At 36.4% G+C, this 23975-nt stretch overlaps 1 protein-coding gene across 3 annotated transcripts in view; it reads right to left on the bottom strand.

Annotated features, from left to right (window-relative positions):
• Window positions 1–23975, bottom strand: part of fs(1)h (female sterile (1) homeotic) — a 44387-nt gene that overhangs the window by 10006 nt on the left and 10406 nt on the right. For all 3 annotated transcript variants that reach the window (XM_089234202.1, XM_089234200.1, XM_089234203.1), the window contains 6 exons: window positions 19143–19358; window positions 13755–13901; window positions 8250–8318; window positions 6143–6218; window positions 5132–5496; window positions 808–963 (listed from right to left, as the gene is read on the bottom strand). In XM_089234202.1, coding sequence (XP_089090328.1) covers window positions 808–963; window positions 5132–5496; window positions 6143–6218; window positions 8250–8318; window positions 13755–13901; window positions 19143–19358 — 1029 coding nt within the window. The remainder of the gene's footprint in view (window positions 1–807; window positions 964–5131; window positions 5497–6142; window positions 6219–8249; window positions 8319–13754; window positions 13902–19142; window positions 19359–23975) is intronic.

Raw genomic sequence — 23975 nt, 5'->3', positions numbered from 1 at the left:
AAGTTTCTCTCTCATAAACCCATATCCTGTGGTCGCCACAAAAAACATCAACATACAAACAATAGCCAGTGGTTTTGCCACTGCCATAAAGATGCCGCATTGGAAAAAAAACGTGTTAAGAACCAGAGATATTTCGGGGTGACTGAAATAAAGCATCTCAGGATTGCCGCTGTAAGGGGTAACCACTGCCGCCCACATTAGCAGGACTTGACAATTCTAAAAAAAATTTCTTGGGAGTTTAGGTTTTTTTTAGAAAAAGTGGTTAAATGTTTTTCTTCTCCCTTTTCTGGGAATTGCTGATCCCTTCCTTTCAGAGTGGGTCAATACACTGAAATAATCTCCAAAAATTTTGTGTTATCAGACTAATATTTTGTATGTGTAGCTATCAAATTTGACGTCAATGCCAATTTTTAATTCCCATGGCGCCCTGAGATTTGTGAAGCTCTGCTCTACAGGCGCAATAAACTATGCTGACCAGTCACTGACAAAGTGTTACAAAAAAATCAAGAGAAATTAAACATCAATTTTGGAGAGCAGGAGTAGATGTTTAAAAAACAGGTTAGGTCTCCTGCCTAAATCTGGGAAATTGGCGGGGTCTGTATAATTTATTATAAATTAAGTTAAATAACAGTTAATTCAGAAATTAATATCCAATACCTTAACTATTTAGACAAAATTTTCAAGAGGTCAAAAACTGTTTCAGACTTCAAATTGTTCTCATGAAAATCGTAAGATCATTTGAAAGTGAATATTAATAAATAATTCTCCATCACTAATACAAAAAATAAAATAAAAAGAGAAGCATACAGGCAATTCTGGCAGATCTTTGGAAGGCTTTTTGATTGGTCGACCACTCTCTCTACGTGTAGATATTTTTGCCGGCTTAACATCTCTCTCCGGTTCTGGAGGAAAGATTGCAGTCGGGGTTGTTGTATCTGCTTTCCGCTTCACACCTCGTTTCGGCTGAAATTTTATTCAAACAGAAGGGGGAAAAATATTCAAATTAGTAAAACTACAATATATATGGATGGATTGATTTGAAAAACATGCATGGGCACTATATTCCATATTCAGGGTTCAGCATGGATCAAGGCCTCAAAACTAATGAAAATAGTGACCAAAATAATTTTAGACAGAGACCAAATGGACATTGAATTTTGATTATTACCAAATTGAATGAATTGAAATTGAATTTAGTTTTTACTAAACTTAGTAATTTCGATGAGTTCCATTGAAATACAAATTTTACATAATAGTTTGAAATAAATCAAACTCTAACACATTCTGTTAACCAAAAAAGTTTTGAATAACTTTTCAAATTTATCAACAACTATGTGTGAGAGAGTAACATTACATCCTTTTTAAGTAACAGTAGCAATGCCTTTCCCCCATGTTGCTTTCCACAACCCATGAATGACGTCCTTGTATTCCCCCAAACGTAACGCCTGCTGGATGTCAGGGTCCTTGATGGAGTCAACGAAGCACTGCAGGGCCAGTCCGTCCCTGATGTCCGGCAGGCAATCGGGATATGCCAGTTGCGAGAGTCTCTCAATGTCCATGGCCAATTCTTGCAACGTTTCGCCAGTCTTCTGTTGTCTTGTCTTGAGCTGAAGTCGGTGGACGTCCTTGAGGTAATTTTCTCCAAACCTTAGCTCGAATGCGCTCGCCAGAACTTCATAGCTGGATCGGTCCTCGGCGGCGAGCGTCTGAAGCACCTCGGCAGCTTCACCTAGGAGAGCAGCAGTGGATGGCTTTAAGTACACAGTCCCATCCGTTCGCTGAGGCGATCATCTCGAACTGAGTCCTGAAGATCGACCACGATGTCCTTCCATCATATGTCAAGGGCTTGATGTTCGGCCAGGTGACGTCAGCCATGGCTGGTAAGACCAAGTGAGCATCTGCGGAAGACGTTGGCTCCTGGATTTTCTTCTCGAGCTCCCGTATTCCCTTTGAGAGTTTCTCGTCGACTGCATTCATTTCTTGGGAGAGTTCTTTCACTGTAGCTACAACAGTGTTTATGTCATCCTTCACCCCAGCGATGGCGGTGGCAATGCCATCCTTCACGGCAGCGACATCTTTTACGTCAGTGATGGAGAGATTGACAGCAGCAATGGAATTGGTGACATCGTCTTTCACGGCAGCGATGGACGTGTTGACGCCTTTTCTCAGGGCTCTGCTCGTTGACTGAATATTCTCTTCCATGCCCGTTTTCAGCTGGCCCATCAGAGACATCAGTTGATTCAGCCAATTTCGCATTTCATTCATGTCCATTCTTCTGGTTTTCATTCAAGTCTTGAATTATCCCACTTCTGATACCAAATTGTTCCAGATAATTTTCCACAAGACTTCGAAATTGCAAAACAAGAAGCGGTTCGACAGACAAACAGATTTATCTACAAAACAGCAATTTTCATGTATTTACAAGCTAACCAGAGAGCTAACAACTTTCTTGCAAAGTTTAAACACGACTGACTGAATATCCTTGTGCCTCTCTGAGCCTGTCTAGCCTCTCTCAGTCTGCCATCATGTGAGCGCCACGGTATTTATAACCCGGATAGAAACTTCGAGAAAAAGAACATTCCACAAAATTCTGTTTCACAGTTTCCTAGTCGGTGACGCTACCGTATGGAGGGGCGGGACTTTCTAGACTTTTCTCTACATACCCTGCCAGTTCTCCACCAATCGTGCCTTTGTGCGCTTAACCGAAACCGGTATCATCGATATTTCTGAACGCCATCGAACAAATCGCGCCGTCTATCGTCGAAAGTTCGTAACAACGGTATACAAAATGTACTCAAACGTTAACTAGTACAAATTTTATTTACATACTTAGGTTTGTATAATACGTTCCAACAAATTTTAAGAAATTTACTATACTGATTTAAAAAAAAAAAACTATAAAATTACATTTTTACAATATTATTTTAAATTATTAAATTAAAATATTACTTAAATTACTGAATTAAATAAGTTATTAAATTGAATAAAGTATTTTAATTATTAAATTAACTAAATTATTTAAGTTATTAAATTAACTAAATTATTTAAGTTATTAAATTAACTAAATTAATTTAATAACATTGAGAGAGGACAATCCACCCTCCCCCCCCAGCGTCAATGGCAGAGCCTACTGATGTATACATGATGTATATCAATTGTCATCTGCTGCACCCCTAAGACCTCCAAGTCTATCTCCACCTATGGCTGGACTGGGAAGGGTGGGGCACCAAAATAATATTGCTGTTGGGTGAAGGAGAAAATAAACCAGTTTTGAAATTGTTTGGTTTTTGAGAGAAAAATTTTTAAATATATATTTCTTTTTTTTTACACACAACATACACCCCAGCAAAAAAAACATTTACTCCTTTACCCAGAAACAGTATAATTTTGGCCCCTCCACCTGTAATTTTCAACAGAAAAAGACTCCACAGCCTTCCCCGGTAAATTTCCCATGAACCTTGTAAGCACCAATGTGGCGACTTTTTTCCGTGCCACTCAATCGCATTTTGCAGCGCCAAAATTCAAGATGGCTGACAAAGGGCACATATAATTACAAAAAAATATATAATTTATAATATGAATCAATCTAATATGCGATAATCGATAGAAATATATCAGGAAATACGAAAAATTAAGATAAAATGAACACAAAAATCGAATCAACGACATACAGGGTTTATAAATGCGGTTGATACAGAGTTTATGGATGTTGCTGTCACCACGCTAGCTCCAACTCCTCCCGTAATTTTCAATGAACAAAAATAGTGAATTCCCCCCCCCCCGGGGCACCCGATTTACTTTGGCCGTCATACGATATTTTTTTCTGGAGGAGAAACATAATTTTACTGCCCCTTGACTGTGAAATTCGATAATTTTGCAAAGAAATTAATTGTCTTTTCTTCAATATACCATTCCATCAAAAATGTCGTTCGAGTCAGGCATAGGCCCCTCCCCCACCCACCAGTTTTGGATCTGATCACGGTATATAGCAACCCGGGCCGCAAGTCCGAACAAAAATTTACTATCGCTCGGGGCCAGTATCCATTTTTTTTTAACGGAAAAAGAGTAAACTCTGCACCCTTCCTCGTTCAACACCCGTGGAACCAGACCCCGCCCTCTCCTATTGCGGTCATAACAGACTCAAGACAAAAACGTTTCCGAGGTCTAAAAAGGGAATTTTTTTTTTTTTACACAACACCGATATTAAGTCAACAATTTTTTATTGTAAGTAAATTCAAAACACCTGCGAGCTTCTTTAACCTTGGCCAACTACAAGAGTGTTCTCCAAAGCGTATTAATAATACGCTTAATACGTATTAATAGTACACATCTTTAATACGCGTGCTTTGGTATTCTCCCGCTGCGCATAAGTTAGTTTCTGCACAGGCTAAATATTCATTTCAAATATTTAAAAAAATTAACAAAAGTAATGATAGAACAAACAACAAATGTAACTTGCTCGATGCTCCAAGAAAGGAATTCGGCCCTTAGGACTAAAACTTTTTAAAACAAATAAAATAAAGGATCAATTTTAAAATAAGATGAAAATGAAAGAACAAGTGAGCATGCGTGGGGAAATAAGAATGGTAGTAGAGGGTGGAAAAAATTATTTGTTATAAGTACACCTTTTACACTATTTTTTTCTGACAGGCTTTTCCATAAAATGACTCTTTAACCAAGGAGCTTTCTTTCCAAGTGCCTTGAAATCAAGTTATGCTGACGTCACACGGTATGCTCCCGGGAAGATAAGACTCCTTCATGTATAGGGGTTCTACGGGAAGGGAGCTAACGATCATAGTTCAATGAAGGGAGGGAGAAAATTAGCAACCTTGAACAGGTAAAGTTCTTCCTTGAAGAAAAGAAACACACTGACAGCAGAAAAGCGCGCAAGACCGAGGTTTTTTTTTTTTTTGCTAGAAAAAGTGACCTGGGCCTGAAAATACGTAATAAAAGTGACTAGTTTCTAAAAAAAGTGACCCGCGCCGTGCCCTGCATATTTTAAGAATAAATTAGCCAATTTAACTTGTTAAGTTACTACTCCACCAGTTTATTAGACATTTTGATTATAGATCAAAGTAAAGCAAAGTTACTGTAATGTTTTGAGAAAGCAACATTATTGACAAAGTTTTACCTTTGCTGGTGCTTTTTGAACAGCAACTGGAGGTTGAACCGTTTGATTAGGGAGATGTGTTGGTGAATGAAGATCATAAGAATTTAACGTAGGTGGGTCTACTTTAATGTCTTTTGTCATGTTAGACAAGTTTGCAGAAGCAGCAATGTAGCTGTTAGATCTGAGATTTTGACTGACACCGGACGAACTGACTGTGTTTGCAGAGAGAGCTGATGACGATGTAGTAGTTGTCGCTGTTGTGGTGTTTGTGCACTCTGGAATGGGGGTTGTGCTAGCTTCATGAGCTATGGGAGAAGAATGTTCTGATGACTGGACGGTCGAAACAGAGTTGACAGCAGCGGGAGATGACTGAGTAGTATGACCACCTATAATGGAATGTTATTTGTACAGTGAGTAACAATATAAAATGGTATCATACATATTGAAATAAAAAAAATAAAGGAGGTATACAACAATTCACCCTTAAACTATGCAAATAGTCAGATTCATTATGCTTGCAAATAAAAAGGAAAAAAAAAACCCTTTTCAGAAATTAATTAACCATGTCTGATTAAAATGGAGGAATATAACCCATTTAGACAGGGTGCACACTGGAATGATACAATAATAAATACAACCTGTAACTAGACACATTGGTTAAAACTTGAATTTAAGGTATTTTTTAAGCAATTGCCGTTGGTTTTACTGGTTGTTTCCCCTTACGGTATCAGTCCAGAAATACGTACCCAACCTTACAATTAGATCTCTGTCACTTTTAAAAACTGTCTCTTTCCTAGTCTGATAGACATAGGAACACTGAAAAGTTCTCTTACTATCAGTTCTAATTTTTAAGGCGAACATGACCTAAAAAAAGCAAAGCTCAAAATTCACACCCCAGTTTTTTTTGACACCTGCGGGTTAATAATGGATCTAAAAGATTGGATTGAAAATAATGAAAATTCAATATCATTTTAAGAAGATATTAATTATTGGCTAAATTATTTTTAATCCGAAAAAATATAGATTTCTCACCTCGACCAGCTTTGCCTTTTTTACCTTTACCTTTGGCAAAAGTGCTCTTTGGAGAAGGCATTGGTATTTCGACCTCCTAAAAACAATTTCATGAAACAAATTTAAATATTAAAAAAAGAAAATCAACCCAGTAATGAAATCAAATACACAGTTTAAAAATATATATACTTAAGTGGAAGGATCAAAGTTTATGGACTGCGGCCACTCATCAAAACACACATATACAAGCATGTACTCAAACTTTAAATGTTTTGCGAAGTTGAGTTGATTTATCCAAAAGAATTTTAATAGTATATACAAATCATTAGAACATTAAGACAACGGCATCCAAATGAACTGCTGCCATCAGACCATAGACATACTGACACATCACTTCCAAGTTCACTTGGAGAGTTTGTTTGCATTTTCTCCAAATATGTACATGGCTGCTACAGATGTATCCCATTTCTCCCCATGTAGTCAAAATGGTTCCACCCATGGAATGCGAGTGAACTGTGTGCAAAATTTGCCGTGTGGAAAATAGTTCTGGGAATTAAGAAGTATCAACATGGATTTTCAAGAGAATATTGATATACAATAGAACCTGTCTTAAGTGGAAAAAAATCATGGTCCCATGATTTCAATGTCAAGATACACATGAAAAACCCTGGATTAAAGGGAAACCTGTCTGGACGATCGGGGATCGTTTTATTTTTGTTTTCTTCCTTTTTATCGTTTATTCTCATTATTACTGTTTTGTAAGATTGCAACAGTTACGTTCAAAACATTGTGGTAACAAGTCGCACATGTATGTAGCTCACGTGTTTTATACTTGAAATTAAATCTAATTCTAAAATACCGTCTCATAATTCTGAACAAGCGACAGCGAAGCAAGCCCCAAAGAAATCAGCAGGTGCATATTGTGAAGCGCCACTGTCTAACGAGGAAACGGAAAGGAGAATATTACCCTTTAACAGAAAATTTCACACAAAACAGTGTTTGATGACCAATAGACCAAAGGATCATACAAAATATTATAAAGTGGTACTACAAAATATTATAAAATGATACACCAAAATTTAAAAAATCTATGTTTGCAAATGTGACTGCTTGCAATCTACTTGATACTGTGCTTTTGATAAAGTCATTTGTAATAAAGCGGTTGCTTTCTTAAATTGGAACAACATTTTTTGGAAAAGCAGGCTTTTCCACAGGAGAAATCAGTATAAGGGTCGAGTTTCGAAATGATATGCAAGACTTACAAAATTGTATGCAAGCTTTATACATTGTCATCGCAAGGCTGAGCATGGCCGGAATTAGAGAAGCAAAAGGCAACTGCCCTGGCGACAAAATTCAGGGAGGTGGGAAATTTCAGGTGATCACAAAGGTTATAAAAACATTGAATTTTACAGTGGTATGGGCAGCAAAATACTGGTTACGGCAGCGATACTGAGGATCACATAAACATAGATGATAATGTACACACCAAACCTTACATGACAAATATTGACACCGTAATTGAAAAATTTTGAGGAAGTAAAAAAAAGAACGTAAATGTCAGTATTTCAGAATAAAAACAGCATAGATCGAAATTTTATGCAGATGCTATCAAAATCTAAATAAAGTATTTAGTAATTATAGATTATTTCATCTGTTTAAATTATTTACTTTATCTTCGATTAATTTATTTTTATTTCAATCACACATGAGGTCGGTACATAATCTTATATATTACATCAATTGAACTTCTACTAAGCGAAAACCTGTGTTCAACAGCGTGGGGGGGGGGGGGGGTCAGTATTAGGTGAAACATCGAGAAACTGTTTCTAAAAGTGGACGATTGTTGAATAGTTCAGGGAGGGGGGGGGGGGACAGTAGAAGCTATGGGTTTGCTTGAGATGGGGGGCAACAGAAGAGAAAAAACTGAAGGGGAGGGTGGAACAAAAATTCTGGGGGAAACTATGTTCCAATTGCTAAGGAAAGCCTTACCACAACTATTTTTAACATTTTACATGTCTCTGCTATAAGGTATACAGATGAAAATATAAGAAAGCGAGTGATTAAAAAAACCTTAAGTCACATAAAAGAGAAGCTCAAAGTAACGATAAATTTCAATAAATGTCCTTACTTCTTTAGGCATTTCTGCAATTTTTGTTAAAAACAGCTTCTCCAGTGTCTGAGCCATAAGAACAACATCCTGTAAGGAAAAAAGAAGTTATGTAATACAAAGTTTATAATACAAGAAATTGAAAAACCCTTTAAAAACAAGTAAAACTCCAGCAGGAAATTGATGTAACTTTTCATTTTTCAAGGTCAAAGATTCTCAAGACATGAAAAATAAATACAACAGTACTTATTGCTTTAAGAGGCATAAAACGACATGCCTTCCAAACGATGAACAAAAAAAATTACATGATTAAAATTAAACGATGATTAAAAAAAATTAAAAGCAATACTTAAGAGTACACCCCCCCTCCCCACAACACAGCAACTCTTCTATTCCTATAATAGCGTTTTCCATTAATTTCTTAAAATCCTTCATTAGCTGCCTGGCAGTCCAGTGGTTAGGGAGCTAGCTTCTGACTGCAGGTTTAGGTTCGATTCTCAGTTCGGGAATGAATGTTTACTAACACGCTAACAAATTCTCTGGACAGATCATAAAGATATCTTGGGAATACGTGGTCATCACATTATTATTAAGGCTATATCCCCATGGTATGAAATTTGATAAAAAATATAAAAACTATAACGCTTAAACGAGAGCAGCTTAACGGAAAAAGAATTGTGTATAAAATAACTGATGAGGATTTTGAAATTAAAACTTTTCACGACAGCTTCACCAAAAGCTTCAAAAGAAAAAACTAAGAAATCTATGAATTTCTCGCATACCATATTACGAGTGAAAAAAAACTAAGTATTTAACAAAAAAATTGAAAACAAAATCACATACAAGAATGTATCCACTGCATGAAAGAGATTGTCAAGAAAATATGCCTTCGATTAAAATGGCACTTTGTGTTACCCAGTAATGATTAGTCTAGCCAAATTTAACTGCCAGCTCTTGCCCAGTGTACTGGGTAGGAAGTAAAACCAAGCTTATCAGGAAAATTAAGAATGAAGTATTTTTTTCATAAAGCAAAAATAAAATTACCCAGCTCCTTGTCATGAAAACTGAAATGCTATTACGTAAATGAATGTATCCATTGCATGAAAGAGGCTATGATAGAGCACCATACCTCTGATTAAAATGGAAATTCATGTAACCCAGTAATGATTAGAGTCTAGCCAAATTTAACTGCCAGCTCTTGCCCAGTGTACTGGGTAGGAAGTAAAACCAAGCTTAGGCTAATTAAGTATGCTATAAGAATGAAGTATTCTTTTTATAAAGCATAAATAAAATTACCCAACTCTTTGTCATGAAAACTGAAATGCTATTACGTAAATGAATGTATCCATTGCATGAAAGAGGCTATGATAGAGCACCATACCTCCGATTAAAATAGAAATTCATGTAACCCAGTAATGATTAGAGTCTAGCCAAATTTAACTGCCAGCTCTTGCCCAGTGTACTGGGTAGGAAGTAAAACCAAGCTTATCAGAAAAATTAAGAATGAAGTATTTTTTTCATAAAGCAAAAATAAAATTACCCAGCTCCTTATCATGAAAACTGAAATGCTATTACGTAAATGAATGTATCCATTGCATGAAAGAGGCTATGATAGAGCACCATACCTCCGATTAAAATAGAAATTCATGTAACCCAGTAATGATTAGAGTCTAGCCAAATTTAACTGCCAGCTCTTGCCCAGTGTACTGGGTAGGAAGTAAAACCAAGCTTATCAGGAAAATTAAGAATGAAGTATTTTTTTCATAAAGCAAAAATAAAATTACCCAGCTCCTTATCATGAAAACTGAAATGCTATTACGTAAATGAATGTATCCATTGCATGAAAGAGGCTATGATAGAGCACCATACCTCCGATTAAAATAGAAATTCATGTAACCCAGTAATGATTAGAGTCTAGCCAAATTTAACTGCCAGCTCTTGCCCAGTGTACTGGGTAGGAAGTAAAACCAAGCTTATCAGGAAAATTAAGAATGAAGTATTTTTTTCACAAAGCAAAAATAAAATTACCCAGCTCCTTATCATGAAAACTGAAATGCTATTACGTAAATGAATGTATCCATTGCATGAAAGAGGCTATGATAGAGCACCATACCTCCGATTAAAATAGAAATTCATGTAACCCAGTAATGATTAGAGTCTAGCCAAATTTAACTGCCAGCTCTTGCCCAGTGTACTGGGTAGGAAGTAAAACCAAGCTTATCAGGAAAATTAAGAATGAAGTATTTTTTTCATAAAGCAAAAATAAAATTACCCAGCTCCTTATCATGAAAACTGAAATGCTATTACGTAAATGAATGTATCCATTGCATGAAAGAGGCTATGATAGAGCACCATACCTCCGATTAAAATAGAAATTCATGTAACCCAGTAATGATTAGTCTAGCCAAATTTAACTGCCAGCTCTTGCCCAGTGTACTGGGTAGGAAGTAAAACCAAGCTTAGGCTAATTAAGTATGCTATAAGAATGAAGTATTCTTTTTATAAAGCATAAATAAAATTACCCAACTCTTTGTCATGAAAACTGAAATGCTATTACGTAAATGAATGTATCCATTGCATGAAAGAGGCTATGATAGAGCACCATACCTCCGATTAAAATAGAAATTCATGTAACCCAGTAATGATTAGAGTCTAGCCAAATTTAACTGCCAGCTCTTGCCCAGTGTACTGGGTAGGAAGTAAAACCAAGCTTAGGCTAATTAAGTATGCTATAAGAATGAAGTATTCTTTTTATAAAGCATAAATAAAATTACCCAACTCTTTGTCATGAAAACTGAAATGCTATTACGTAAATGAATGTATCCATTGCATGAAAGAGGCTATGATAGAGCACCATACCTCCGATTAAAATGGAAATTCATGTAACCCAGTAATGATTAGAGTCTAGCCAAATTTAACTGCCAGCTCTTGCCCAGTGTACTGGGTAGGAAGTAAAACCAAGCTTATCAGGAAAATTAAGAATGAAGTATTTTTTCCATAAAGCAAAAATAAAATTACCCAGCTCCTTATCATGAAAACTGAAATGCTATTACGTAAATGAATGTATCCACTGCATGAAAGAGGCTATGATAGAGCACCATACCTCCGATTAAAATGGAAATTCATGTAACCCAGTAATGATTAGAGTCTAGCCAAATTTAACTGCCAGCTCTTGCCCAGTGTACTGGGTAGGAAGTAAAACCAAGCTTAGGGTCATTCAAGTATCACATCAGCATTGGGGGGGGGGGGGGGGTTGGATTTGTTGACAAGGGGTGAAGGGGGTTTGGAGGTTGCTTACATCATCACCCACCCCTTTTTGAAGATATGAAATAATCTAAGCTACTGAGAAAATTTTGCTGACAATGGGAGGTGGGGGGTGAAAAATGGCTGAAAATCTGCTTACGTAATACTTGAATGGCCCCTTATCAGGCTAATTAAAAATACCAAAAGATCATACTTTACCCATTAATCATAAAAGAAATTACCTAATTATTCATCCCTGAAGTAATTTATTTAACCAAGATAATTAAGATACCTTCAATCCATTACAAAGACATACTTAGAGAAAAGGGAGGAGCTAATTCAACTATTGCTAAAAGTAAGAAGTTCAGGTGGAAGGGAAATCCAATGAGTGGATGCTTAAGAAAATTTAATTAAAACACAAGGAGAGTAGCAAAGTCATTAATTCACCTCTGATCTATTGCATGTGTACCAAACATTAATTCTTCAATGAATCGTGTAGCCGATAAGTAAAATGAAATGAATACTAATTGTGGCTTAATTCACAACAGTAATATTTCAATTCTTTTCCTGTACTTTAAGGCCAGTAGATAATACTAAAAAAGTTTTGCAAAAGCACTTTCAATAAAACTCAAAAAATTCAACCAATAAGATCACCAGTTGCATTTGCTCGAATTTAACTGATATGCTTATTGGTTGAATTTTATCAAACTTTTATAGTGCAATCCCGGCCTTACTTATAAAAATGGGTATCAAAATTTATTCAACAACCATTGAACTGCCGACGAAAGCTCTCCAGTGCCACCCTTTTTCACTCACAGGCTGTAAGGACATATATGTCTCAATTAAGGAGTTAAAGAAAAATTAAAATGAGACTTGGAGAAAAAGATTTAATCGTCATCTAGAGGCAAATAAATATGTTTGAACTGAAGATAAAAAGGAAATAAGTTATATGCATCCAGCATAAACAAGACAAAATTCTTGCGGTACCAGATAAAAAAAACTTGATGAAACTTTAATCATATTTAGTTATGAAATAAAAATTCATGCATATGAGAATTCATACTTGTATAAAAGCATGGAATGATTTAAAAAAGTTAACATTAAAGTTAAATTTTTAATAATTTAAAAAACGATATGTCAATAGTGATCAAAGTAGTAAAAATCAATGCAGTAGTGATTTCTACGAGAAATAAAAAGTTGTATTCATTGCATGAAAGAGGCTGTGATTAAAAGTGAAATTTAATATAACCCAGAAATGATTAGAGTCTGGCCAAATGCAATAACCAGCTCTTGCCCAGTTTACTGGGTAGAACGAAAGTTAAAGGAGTTATCATTACAGATGGAATCATCAACATTATGCAAAGTGAATTGGGACCAGAGTACCATTGTTATAATGCAGGGGTTCTCAAACTTTTAGAACACCCGCAGCGCCCCTGCCAAAGGTTGGCACAGCACAATTTGAAAACCCCAGATATACTGGATTATCATTATAGATGGTATTGTTATATCACAATTCATGCAAAATAACACAAATTAGTCAAAGTTCTCAATTTCTTTATGCCAATAAAAGCTCCACAGGTTTTCTGTAAAAATTTCCCATATTTCTGACCAATGGTATTATGACATTTCAAAAGCTTCTTGGTATGTGTCTTCAGAACATGAAGACACATACCAAGAAGCTTTTAGTCACATTGAAAAAATGAAAATAAAATGTTCCAGACTGCTACGAAGCTGGGGTGAAAGATCCCATCAACAAAATAAGTCTGGGGACAGGAATTGCCATAAAACAAAAGAGCTATCACATAAAACATACTGTGTAAACAATGACAATATGGCACTTTCGGCGAGTCAAGAATGCCAAAAAGAAAAAAACCCAGATCATAAGATACTCTGCAAGTGAAAATAAAAAATTACCTAATTATTAGGTACGAAAACTTGACATATACATGAATGCATCCATTGCATGAAAGACACTGTGATAGAGCACCACAACTCTGATTAAAATGGCATAGATCGGAAATGATTAAAATTTATGTAACCATTAATGATTAGCCTGGCGGAATTTAACAACCAGCTCTTGCCCAGTTTACTGGAAGCGTTTATCTAGATTTTTAATTTGTTGACAACCAAGGGATACAGTAACAATGACTACTACAATTAAAAACACAATAAACAAAAATTTCTATGCGGCTTAGGGGAAAAACAAGAAAGTAATCACACGATGATCTTAAACTAACATAAGTTCACAAAAGTGAATTAATGCCAATGAGTTAAAATACGCACCTCACCAGGTTTATTATACAAATAACAATTCATGAACATTGTGTTGCAATCAGCTATGCACTCGGAAGCTGAATAATAATAGCAGTTTTCAAGCCTCTTTTTGATTGTTCCAAGATCCATGGGTACCTTTATTATCTTGTGATAATCCTATTGAAAAAAGGGGAAAAAAAATCAAAGTTAAGTAAAAAACTAAAAACCACTTACAAATCCCAGGTGCCAGAGCAACTGGAAAATCAGTATTGGTGCCTAAAATTTTCTGTGTGATCATTAAATTAGAAACTAAGGATAAGGGGAGGTTTTTCAACATGAAAAGAGGATATTAAGTTTTGGAAAGTTGAAAATCACTTATAACCACTTTTTTGTTGATCAAAAACCAAGTTTAGCTGCTAAGAAATTTCACTGATGCCTATTCTTTTAAATTTGTTAAGTACTGTCATTGTGCTTTTCCCATCACCAGCATCAATGAAACACCTAACTCATCTAATTATAACCAATAAACCACGGTTACTAATCTACGCTTTACAGTTACTACAGGAAAATATAAAAATTAGTGAATTTAAAAATAAGTATACAAGTCTCTGCCATAGAATGCAAAACCTTAGAAACAAACTGAACAGCCAAAAAAACTGGTAAAGGCATGCGTATGCAAATAAAGAGATATGGAACTAATCAGAGTACGGCGCTGCGGTCGGCAACGCCCATATAACACAACAAGTGTCTGGCATAGTTGTTAGATTGGTTACTGCTGCTACATAAGTGAGTTTGAACGTGGTGTTATAGTCGGCGCACGAGAGATGGGACATAGCATCTCCAAGGTAGCGATGAAATTTGGATTTTCACGTACGAACATTTCACAAGTATACTGTGAATATCGGGAATCCGGTAAAAAATTAAATCTATGACATCGCTGCGGCCGGAAAAAGATCATGCAAGAACGGGACCAACGACGACTGACGAGGATCATTAAATGTGACAGACATGCAACCCTTCCGCAAATTGCTGCAGATTTCAATGCTGGACCACCAACAAGTGTCAGCGTGCGAACCATTTAATGAAACATCATCGATATGGGCTTTCGGAACCAAAGGCCCACTCGTGTACCCTTGATGACTGCACAACACAAAGCTTTACGCCTCGCCTGGGCCCGACAACACTGACATTGGACTGTTGAGGACTGGAAACACGTTGCCTGGTCTGACGAGTCTCGGTTCCAATTGCTTCGAGCTGATGGACGTGTACGGGTATGGAGACAACCTCATGAATCCATGGACCCTACATATCAACAGGGGACTGTTCAAGCTGGTGGAGGCTCTGTGATGGTATGGGGCATGTGCAGTTGGCATGATATGGGACCCCTGATACGTCTAGATACTACTCTGACAGGTACGTAAGCATCCTGTCTGATCACCTGCACCCATTCATGTTCATTGTGCATTCCGACTTGGACAATGCGACACCCCACACGTCCAGAATTGCTACAAAGTGGCTCCAGGAACACTCTTCTGACTTTAACACTTCCGCTGGCCACCTAAATCCCCAGACATGAAGAAGATTATTGAACATATCTGGGATGCCTTGCAACGTGCTGTTCAGAAGAGATCTCCACCCCCTCTTACTCCTACGGATTTATGGACAGCCCTGCAGGATTTCATGGTGTCAATTACCTCCAGCACTACTTCAGACATTAGTCGAGCCCATGCCACGTCATGTTGCGGCACTTCTGCGTGCTCGCAGGGCCCTACACGATATTAGGCAGGTGTACCAGTTTTTTTGGCTCTTCAGTGTACAAACAGCGATACCTTGCTACAGCAATACTCTATATATAACGATAAATCCCCCAACAACATTTTTAAGAATCTTGTTTGGAATTGCCTAAGTCCAATGGCAAACTCCTCTCTCGATACAACGGTTTCTTTCATTACAGAAAGTCCCTTTATAACAATATTTTTGATGAGGTTTTTTGTATAACCAGTACCAACTGTATTTTTTTATAATTTGCTCAAATTTGTATTGAATTTAATTTAAACCTGATAAATTTGCACCACAGGATCACTGAAAGTGCTTAGGAAGTTATCTTTTTTGCTATTTTCTGTGTACGGCACAAAACTGCAATGCAGTAATCGACTAATGAATACTAATTTTTTGCAGTGATTGCACAAAAATCACATTTTATGATAGCACTAACGATGCAGATTTAAAAAGATGACAGCACAAATTTGACACATGATGTTGATATCAGGGTTGGCAGGTTTTTGACACATGGCAGTTTTTGACGGTTTAAACCGCAGTTTAAACTGTCACGTCAAAAACCCTCTGTCAAAAACCTCAAATATTGCTTTTCGATATAAAAATTCTCATTGAAAATTAAACATTACATGCAATTAACGTGTGAAAGTGACTATGTTATACAAAGAATAAATATTTAATAAGATTCTAAAATAATTTTCTACTCCCGACAGAATTATTTTGGACAATGTTTTTTTTTTCTTATAAAATTTGAATAAAGCATAACATGAACATTGAATGGAAAACTGTGGAACGATTTGACATTCTTTGATTCAAGATGATTCTTGACCTTCCAAAATTTCTTCAACTGCTTATATATATGCATTGATATAAACTATCTGCTGTACTCTTTTTACAACAGATAAGTGTTTAAAAAAGTTTATTACATCATGTATGTAATGTTGATTTCTGTTATTATTAAATTATCTAGATAACCACTGATACTTAAAACAATACTCTTATTGCACATAACATTGAAATATATCTAGCGATCAAAATACTAAATTGTAGGACTAAAATGTCATTTAATTTGGCAATGCTAGCTTGTATATGTCAAACTTGGTTTATTCTTACTTTTGCACTATGATATGGTACATTTACTAGTATTTATAATGCAATGGTTTTCCAATTGAAGCTGTATTCAAACGTGCAAAACAAATGCTTTGGGTATCAAGTCTTGTCAGCTCTGCTTTGGTTGAAAATACTCTTTAAAGCTGTGTGAATTTATACACACTGATCTAAGAAATTTTCAGGCGAAAATAAATGAGTTTAGTTAGTGCATTAACAGATGCTGCGTCAGAAATTTTATATGGAATAAAATTTTGGGCAGATCAGAAAATTTAAAATATCAAAATATATATTTTTCCTCAGTAATTATAATTCTGAATATAAAACCCTTTAATCTAAATAAAAGTAAGTATTTTGTTATTTAACATATCTATCAAGTTAACAAAAACTATTTGACATCATTGACAGTAAGATTTTGATAGTTTTAATACCGAGTTAGTTTCTGGGGTCAAAAACCTAACCCTGATGCCCTATCATACATATTTTGAATAAGCAGCTCTAATCCACTTAACAAATTGAACACAGGTAATGAGTAGCTTACAAAAATAAACCATAACATTATATTTTATATGTTCTAGGCTCTTTATGTTGAAAAATTCAAAAGTGCAAATTATAATTAATATTTTGTTTTAATTATTGTAATAAATTAATGTTTAAAAATAAAACATTGTAATATGCCAAAAAGTAAGTTTTTCATCATGTTGTACACCTATTATGTTCAAAACATTATCAAAAGGCATTCATTTAGGTTTTTGACGGTTTTCGACAGTTTTTGACGGTTTAAACCAGTTTTTGACACTTGTCATGTCAAAAACCAGTTTTTGACGTCAAAAACCCAACCCTGGTTGATATCTATCTATATATATATATATATATATATATATATATAAAATTGATTTTCTGTCTGTATGTATGTTTTCTATACGAATCTACAATTTTAGATTGATTGTCGCCAAATTTTGCATATATACCAAATGGGACCCGACTTGAACGATAGGCTACTTTAAAATTTCATCAGAGCAGGGCAAAGGCGCAAAAAACTGTCGGGCAACAATGGTTTTTGAACCTCAACAATCACTTTCCAAACGTTTACTTTGGTTACCGTGGTTCCCTAGCAATGCGTTTCAGATGTGCATATACCTTTACAATGGTTTGTCACTTAAACGGTGCCAGAATACGAATAATAGTTTGTGCCTTTATAATGGTTTGCCACATTTTCAATACTCTCAGTAATGAGGCTTTTTGAATAGACGCCATAATCATCATCGCTTTGAGGGTCAGGTAAAGGGTGATCCTCATAGAAATCAGTGTTAAAATTGCAGATTTTAACGTATAAATGTGGAAATTTAATGGGGTTTTGTGTCACATAAATAATTTTAATAATTGTATTGAATTCTCGATTTTTGAAATATCGAGTTCGCTTAGAGATATACGAAGCCCAAAAAATTAAATATGAAGTAATTACCCGGACCTACTTTTGAGTTGGATATTCATACAAAATAACATTGATTTCAACTTTTTATTTATATCTTCTCAAGCTCGAAAATGAAAATGTGTCTGCACTGTCTTTAAATATTCAACTGCATAAATTCATATAGTTTAGGATGTTTTTTAAAATTAATTATGGGCCCGTAAAACACAGAAGAAATTCCACAGCTTTAATTAAGTATTTTTGGAAGCTGAAATAGGCAGAGATGGATAACTTGAAGTTCATAGGAGGGAAGGGAATCGAAATACTTAGCGCCCTTAAAAAATGAGAAAAAATATTAATTTCTATGTTTCTTTAAATCTAAATTTGTTTCTTTCATGAGTCGCGTTGGAAGTCGCCATATTGGTTAACTTTGACACGGTTTGCATGTCCGTCAAAGAAAGAGGGAGATATCGCATGATCCAGAAAGCCTCATTGAAGAAAACCCGGGCAACGCCGGGTATTATAGCTAGTATAATGATAATCTCTATACAATGATTTTTTTGTATCGTTATATTGAAGTTTCACTGTGAATCAAAAAAAAAAAAAGAGCTCTGCAAGTATATAATCTTTAAGCTAGACATACATACATGCACTGGTAGACCCCCCCCCCCCACAAGTCTGCCTCCAACTATGCTCAAACTTCTTAAACGAAAAATCAATCTAAGCTAGGGTTGGAAAATCGCCAGGGACCAAGAAGCCATGGCGACCAAAAAATTATTGGAGCCTAAAATTTTCTTTGCGTAGTAAATAAATTGCAGGCTTAGCGCAGCACAAAATGTTTGGAATTTATAGCAGCATATCTGCCAACATGAAAGAGGGTCACTATGCCCTGAAAAGAAGCTTTTATTTTGAACCTTTTCCCCGGTAAAATCTGTTTGTCACCTAGATTGTTTTAGTCCAGTTCTGATCTAATTTCTCTTTTAATAACTTCATCAGATCACTCTTGTGATATAAACTCGTGTCTGACAATTACAATGAAACAGGGTTTCCAAGGAAACAGAATTGTCCGCCCCCCCCCCCCCATTACAAATATACAGAAGAAAACATTTGTGAAATAAACTTACAGGTATGTTCAACTTGACCGCATCAACTGGTGAATAGAATGGCCAAGCAAATTGGTGTTTCCATACAGCTTTCATGACGTTCTTCAAAAGGAACTGAAGCTGGTTGGTGTTACGGTGAGGCTTGTTTGAAGGAGGAACCATTGGAGGCTGGACAATTCCATTGACCGGCTCAGTATGCGGTTCCTCATACCTCGCCATCACATCATTCGGTGCATTCTATGCAAAAATACAATTGAGCATAAAAATCATTTACCCATGAAAATAGAGAACAAATTAAAAAAATACTGAGTAATAAAAATAAATTAATAGAACACTGAACTTGATACCCAACATCAAAAAATTAACAGTCATTACAAAAACTTTGACAGAACCAAGTTTCTTTTGCTGTTGTGTAAGCATGTACTTAATGTAAAGGGTGGCTACAAAACCACCGAATGCGAATTTAATTCGAGATATGGGTGTTTCCAAGGTTATGCGCTTGGAAAATAAGAGAAACAAAAAAACTTTCTTCGTTACAGAAACAAAATTCTGAATAATTCTAAATGACAACACTCACTTTTTTTGCATTGCTAAATGATCAACGCAGTGAAAAATCATGGCATAGGAATGGTACCTGTAACACCATAATTGCTGGTACAAAATGCAGACTATAGTTTGCTTCAGGTTAACTTTGCAGTGAAGAGAAAGGTAGAGAGTGTATTCCTTCGCCGCAAAATATAGTTCCCATACATCGGAGGTTTTTGATGATCATTTATATAGAATATTTCAATTTTTTTTATGATTTCGAAAAAGATCCTGAAATAATACTGTTTTGAACCAATGTATATTCGTTTAAAATTTTTAAATTAGAAAAAAAAATATTGGTTACCATTATTAAAAATCCATGGCGAGCTTAAGAACACTTTGGCGCGATTTCCAAGAAATTTCCTTGCCAATATCACTGTTATGCTTTTTTTTTGGTTGCACAATTTTATATTTTTATATATATATATATATATATATATATACACACACTGCTGGCCACCCAAATTGCAACACCAAGAAAGACAAGAGATATCGCAACAATATTTATTTTGTAGATAACATGTTGACCAACCATCAAATGATTAAATTTATAGACTTCTGTGAAGTGTGGTTCCTGCCAAAATCAGTAGCCAGAGTAGCCGCCATTGTTGGAGATCACCGCTGCCACACGCCTCGGCATTGATTCAAAGAGACTTTGGATGTGTTCTTGGGGTACAGCAGACCAAGCAGCTTCCACGCGTTGCCAAAGTTGATCTGGTGTGGCAGCTGGGGACGTAATCTGGGTCAATCGTTGAGCAACCATGGACCACGTGTTTTCTATCAGCGAAAGATCCGGAGAGCGAGCTGGCCAGGGAAGCAATTCAATATGGCGATTAACGAAGAACCTTTGGACAATGCGTGCCACGTGTGGTCCCGCATTATCCTGTTGAAATATGGATGTGGGCAATCCCTGAAGGTAAGGAAGGACAACTGGCTCCAACACCTCGGAGATGTAGCGCTGGCTTTTTAAAGTACCGGCAATGCGTACTAGAGGAGTGCGAGAGTGATATCCAATACCGCCCCATACCATAATACCCGGTGCAGGACCAGTGCGGCGGTGCATCACGCAGCTGTTCAGCATCCTCTCTCCACGGTGTCTCCAGACTCGAATCCGACCATCGTGGTGTTGCAGACAGAAGCGTGACTCGTCAGTAAAGACAATTTCATTCCATTGTGCCGTCCACATCCTTCTTTCATCGCACCATTGGCAGCGGAGACGTCTGTGGTTCTGCGTCAAGGGTAGACGAAGCAATGGACGTCTTGCGGACAGACCACTCTGCTGTAAACGGCGTCGAATGGTACGCGCAGACACTGGATGATGCGGTACAGACTGAATGTGCTGTGCTATGGTTCGTGGTGTGGCTGAGCGATCCGTCACTGCCATACGCACAATACGTCTGTCATCACGTGAAGTGGTGCACTGAGGTGGATGCGATCGAACACGTCGGTCCGTCGTACCCTCCTGCATCCAACGATCACATATCCGCATTACAGTTGTTTGGTTTCGTCCAACACGACTACCGATTTCCCTGAAAGATAATCCACATCTCGGTAGGCCACTATCCTTCCTCTGTCGAACTCGGATACTTGATCAAAAGATGATCGCTGTTTTCTACGAGGCATAATTGATCGTTTTTTTGAAAAAACCACAAGAAAAACACAATTGCCGTACTTCAAATCGTCGAAATCTCCAAGCCTTAAATAGCGCTTTGAAGTGGCGCCACAGGCGCGCGTGATGTGCGTCTGCGCTGAAATTCTAATCATTTGCATATCTCACCTCCGCTAATGCATGTTGTAAATTTCATATTATTTGCATGCTTCCTTCAGGGTGTTGCATTTACGGTGGCCAGCAGTGTGTGTGTGTGTGTGTGTGTGTGTGTGTATATATATATATATATATATATATATATATGTCATTTTGTTGAATTTTTCCAATAGCTACAATTTTTCATTCAGTTTTGCATGTAGTTATAACCCCACACACCCAGACGAATATTCAGTTTTTCTTTTCTCTCGAAAATAGCCTCCAACGAATTCAGATATTCACTCATTGATTACAGGAAGTGTCCCTGTTTCACGACAGCGCCGATACCGTTGTGAGAGGCTCTCTTTATGGGTGTAGGTTATAGTTCCAGGCGCCCCCCCCCTTTAAAATTATCTATTTCTTGCCGTGTTCATAGGATAGCGGAGGGTGTTGACATAAGTAATGTCTCTTTTGCACCCACACCAACACGCCATCTTCTCCCCCACAGCAGAGGCTGTTCCTCCAGATGTCCCTTCGATGTCTCTCCAGATAAATATAAATAAGCAAGAGAGAGAGACCCACAATGGTTTAGACTTGCAGTGTATTTTTTCCTTCTGTGACAGTTGTACCTTTCTTTTCACCAGAGATAGAAACACGCTAAAATGTTCTCCGTTCTTTTTGGCAATAATGCACGTTATTGAAAAGGAAGGAATTTTGGATTGCAGATGGCCTGATGGAACACATGTTGGAGCAACAATTAATAAGTAATAAAGAATCCGATAGTTCTACAACTTCAAGTGAGGATTCCATAGAATGGGAATCCGTAAAAAATGACAAACTGTAGTGATAACAAGTGGCATCGACGTCTATGCGTTCGGGTGGGTGAGCGATGGAAATTTTGGCAAGAAAAGTAAGTAAAAGAATTCTAAATTTTTTCGTATCATTTTTATTATTATTATTTAGAGCTATTCAAACGTGAAAACCGGGTTCATAAGAGTTATTAAGATACTTTAAAAAAATATATATTTTTTTTTTTCGAAAACCGCACTTTAATTTCTGAAAGTATCGACGATGGTTTTTTTTTTTTATTAGCTAATTGTTACTAACCGACTGCAATTTTTTCTACAAACATTACGTTATACATAAAAAATATTTTTTTCTGCGAGATTGGCGAGAATCAGCCATACCTTACCGAGGCCGCGCATCGATACATAGGTTAAGAGGCTTTCGTTGTCATAGAAACGAGTGATGCAGTTCTCTCGTAGCTTCCTCTTCACTGCAAAGTTAACCTGAAACGAACTATAGAAAAGATCTCACTAAACGTTTGGTGCACCAACCCCACCCCAATGGGGGACTTCATATGGCAGAAATTTTATCTGCATTGGTTGTTTGTACTGGTGATTATCATGCTACAGGTACCATTCCAATGCCATTTATGGTGTTTTTTACAGCACAAATTACTTTGCAATACATAAAAGCGAGTGTTAGCAATTTAATTTTTCAAAACTTTGTTGCTGTAACAGTATACACCGAAGTGCTAAAAGCCATGCGATACCTCTTAATATTGCTGCACTTTGCCAGGTAAAATGAGTCCCACACAATATTAAGAGGACCAAAGCAGAATGTGCCAAAATCTGCGACGTATGTCGCAGAACAATAAGTGGTACTACAGAACAATCTGGAAGAATTTTAAGAAAAGTTTAGTGTAGAAACACTATTATGGGATTTTTTACTGTCAGAACATTTTCAGTCAGCCAAGAGTTTGTTGCAGAACAATGCAAAACATTCTGCTTTGGGGTTAAGAGGTATCCCATGACTTCAGTGCTGAAGTGCCAAAAGTCATGGGATACCCCTTAATATCGTACGAGACCTTTTACCCAGCGAAAAGTGCAGAAATATTAAGAGGTATCCCATGACATTTCGCACTTCAACGTATATAAGAGCTAGGTTTTTGTATCTCGTCATTCTCGAGCGCATACTCTGAAACACCCATATCTCAAATTTTAAATCGCATATGTTACATTTTGCATCTTCTACGAGCTTGTATGTAAGGAGTTATTTTATGACCACTGTGTATAGCAGCTAATAAATAATACCCAATGCATCTGTCCTAATGAGTAGAGTTTCCTACCCATTAAGTAACAGAAGTTCATCCGGTGTTATTCATTTTGCAAATATTTGATGTGGTAAACATATTTCTTCTTGATCAAAACAAAATGTTATTCTTCAGTAAGTCTTTTTTCCCTTCCAGGAGTTAAAAGTTAAAAATAATCCAGATTTCTTTGCTGCAATACTGAACTGTTCCCGTAAAATTGACGGAAAAAAGCGAGAAATACAAAAACAAAGGGTGCAAGTAACAAAAAAAAAAAAAAAAAAAAAAAAAAAAAAAAAAAAAAAAAAAAAAAAAAAAATACAGGCGATTGTTCAATGAGCTACAAGAATAAATTAAACATGTCACGAATGCCATGTTGAATTCGCTCTTTTTCAACACGGTAAAACTGTAAAAAGACATGGCAGAGGGAAAA

This window comes from Pholcus phalangioides, unplaced genomic scaffold (assembly GCF_987345545.1).
Source record: "Pholcus phalangioides strain wild (caught in Gottingen) unplaced genomic scaffold, Ppha-v1.0 ptg000008l_1, whole genome shotgun sequence".
In the NCBI taxonomy this organism is placed as follows: domain Eukaryota; kingdom Metazoa; phylum Arthropoda; class Arachnida; order Araneae; family Pholcidae; genus Pholcus; species Pholcus phalangioides.
Note: the sequence above shows the minus strand (reverse complement) of the source record. Positions and strands in the feature narration are given on the sequence as shown.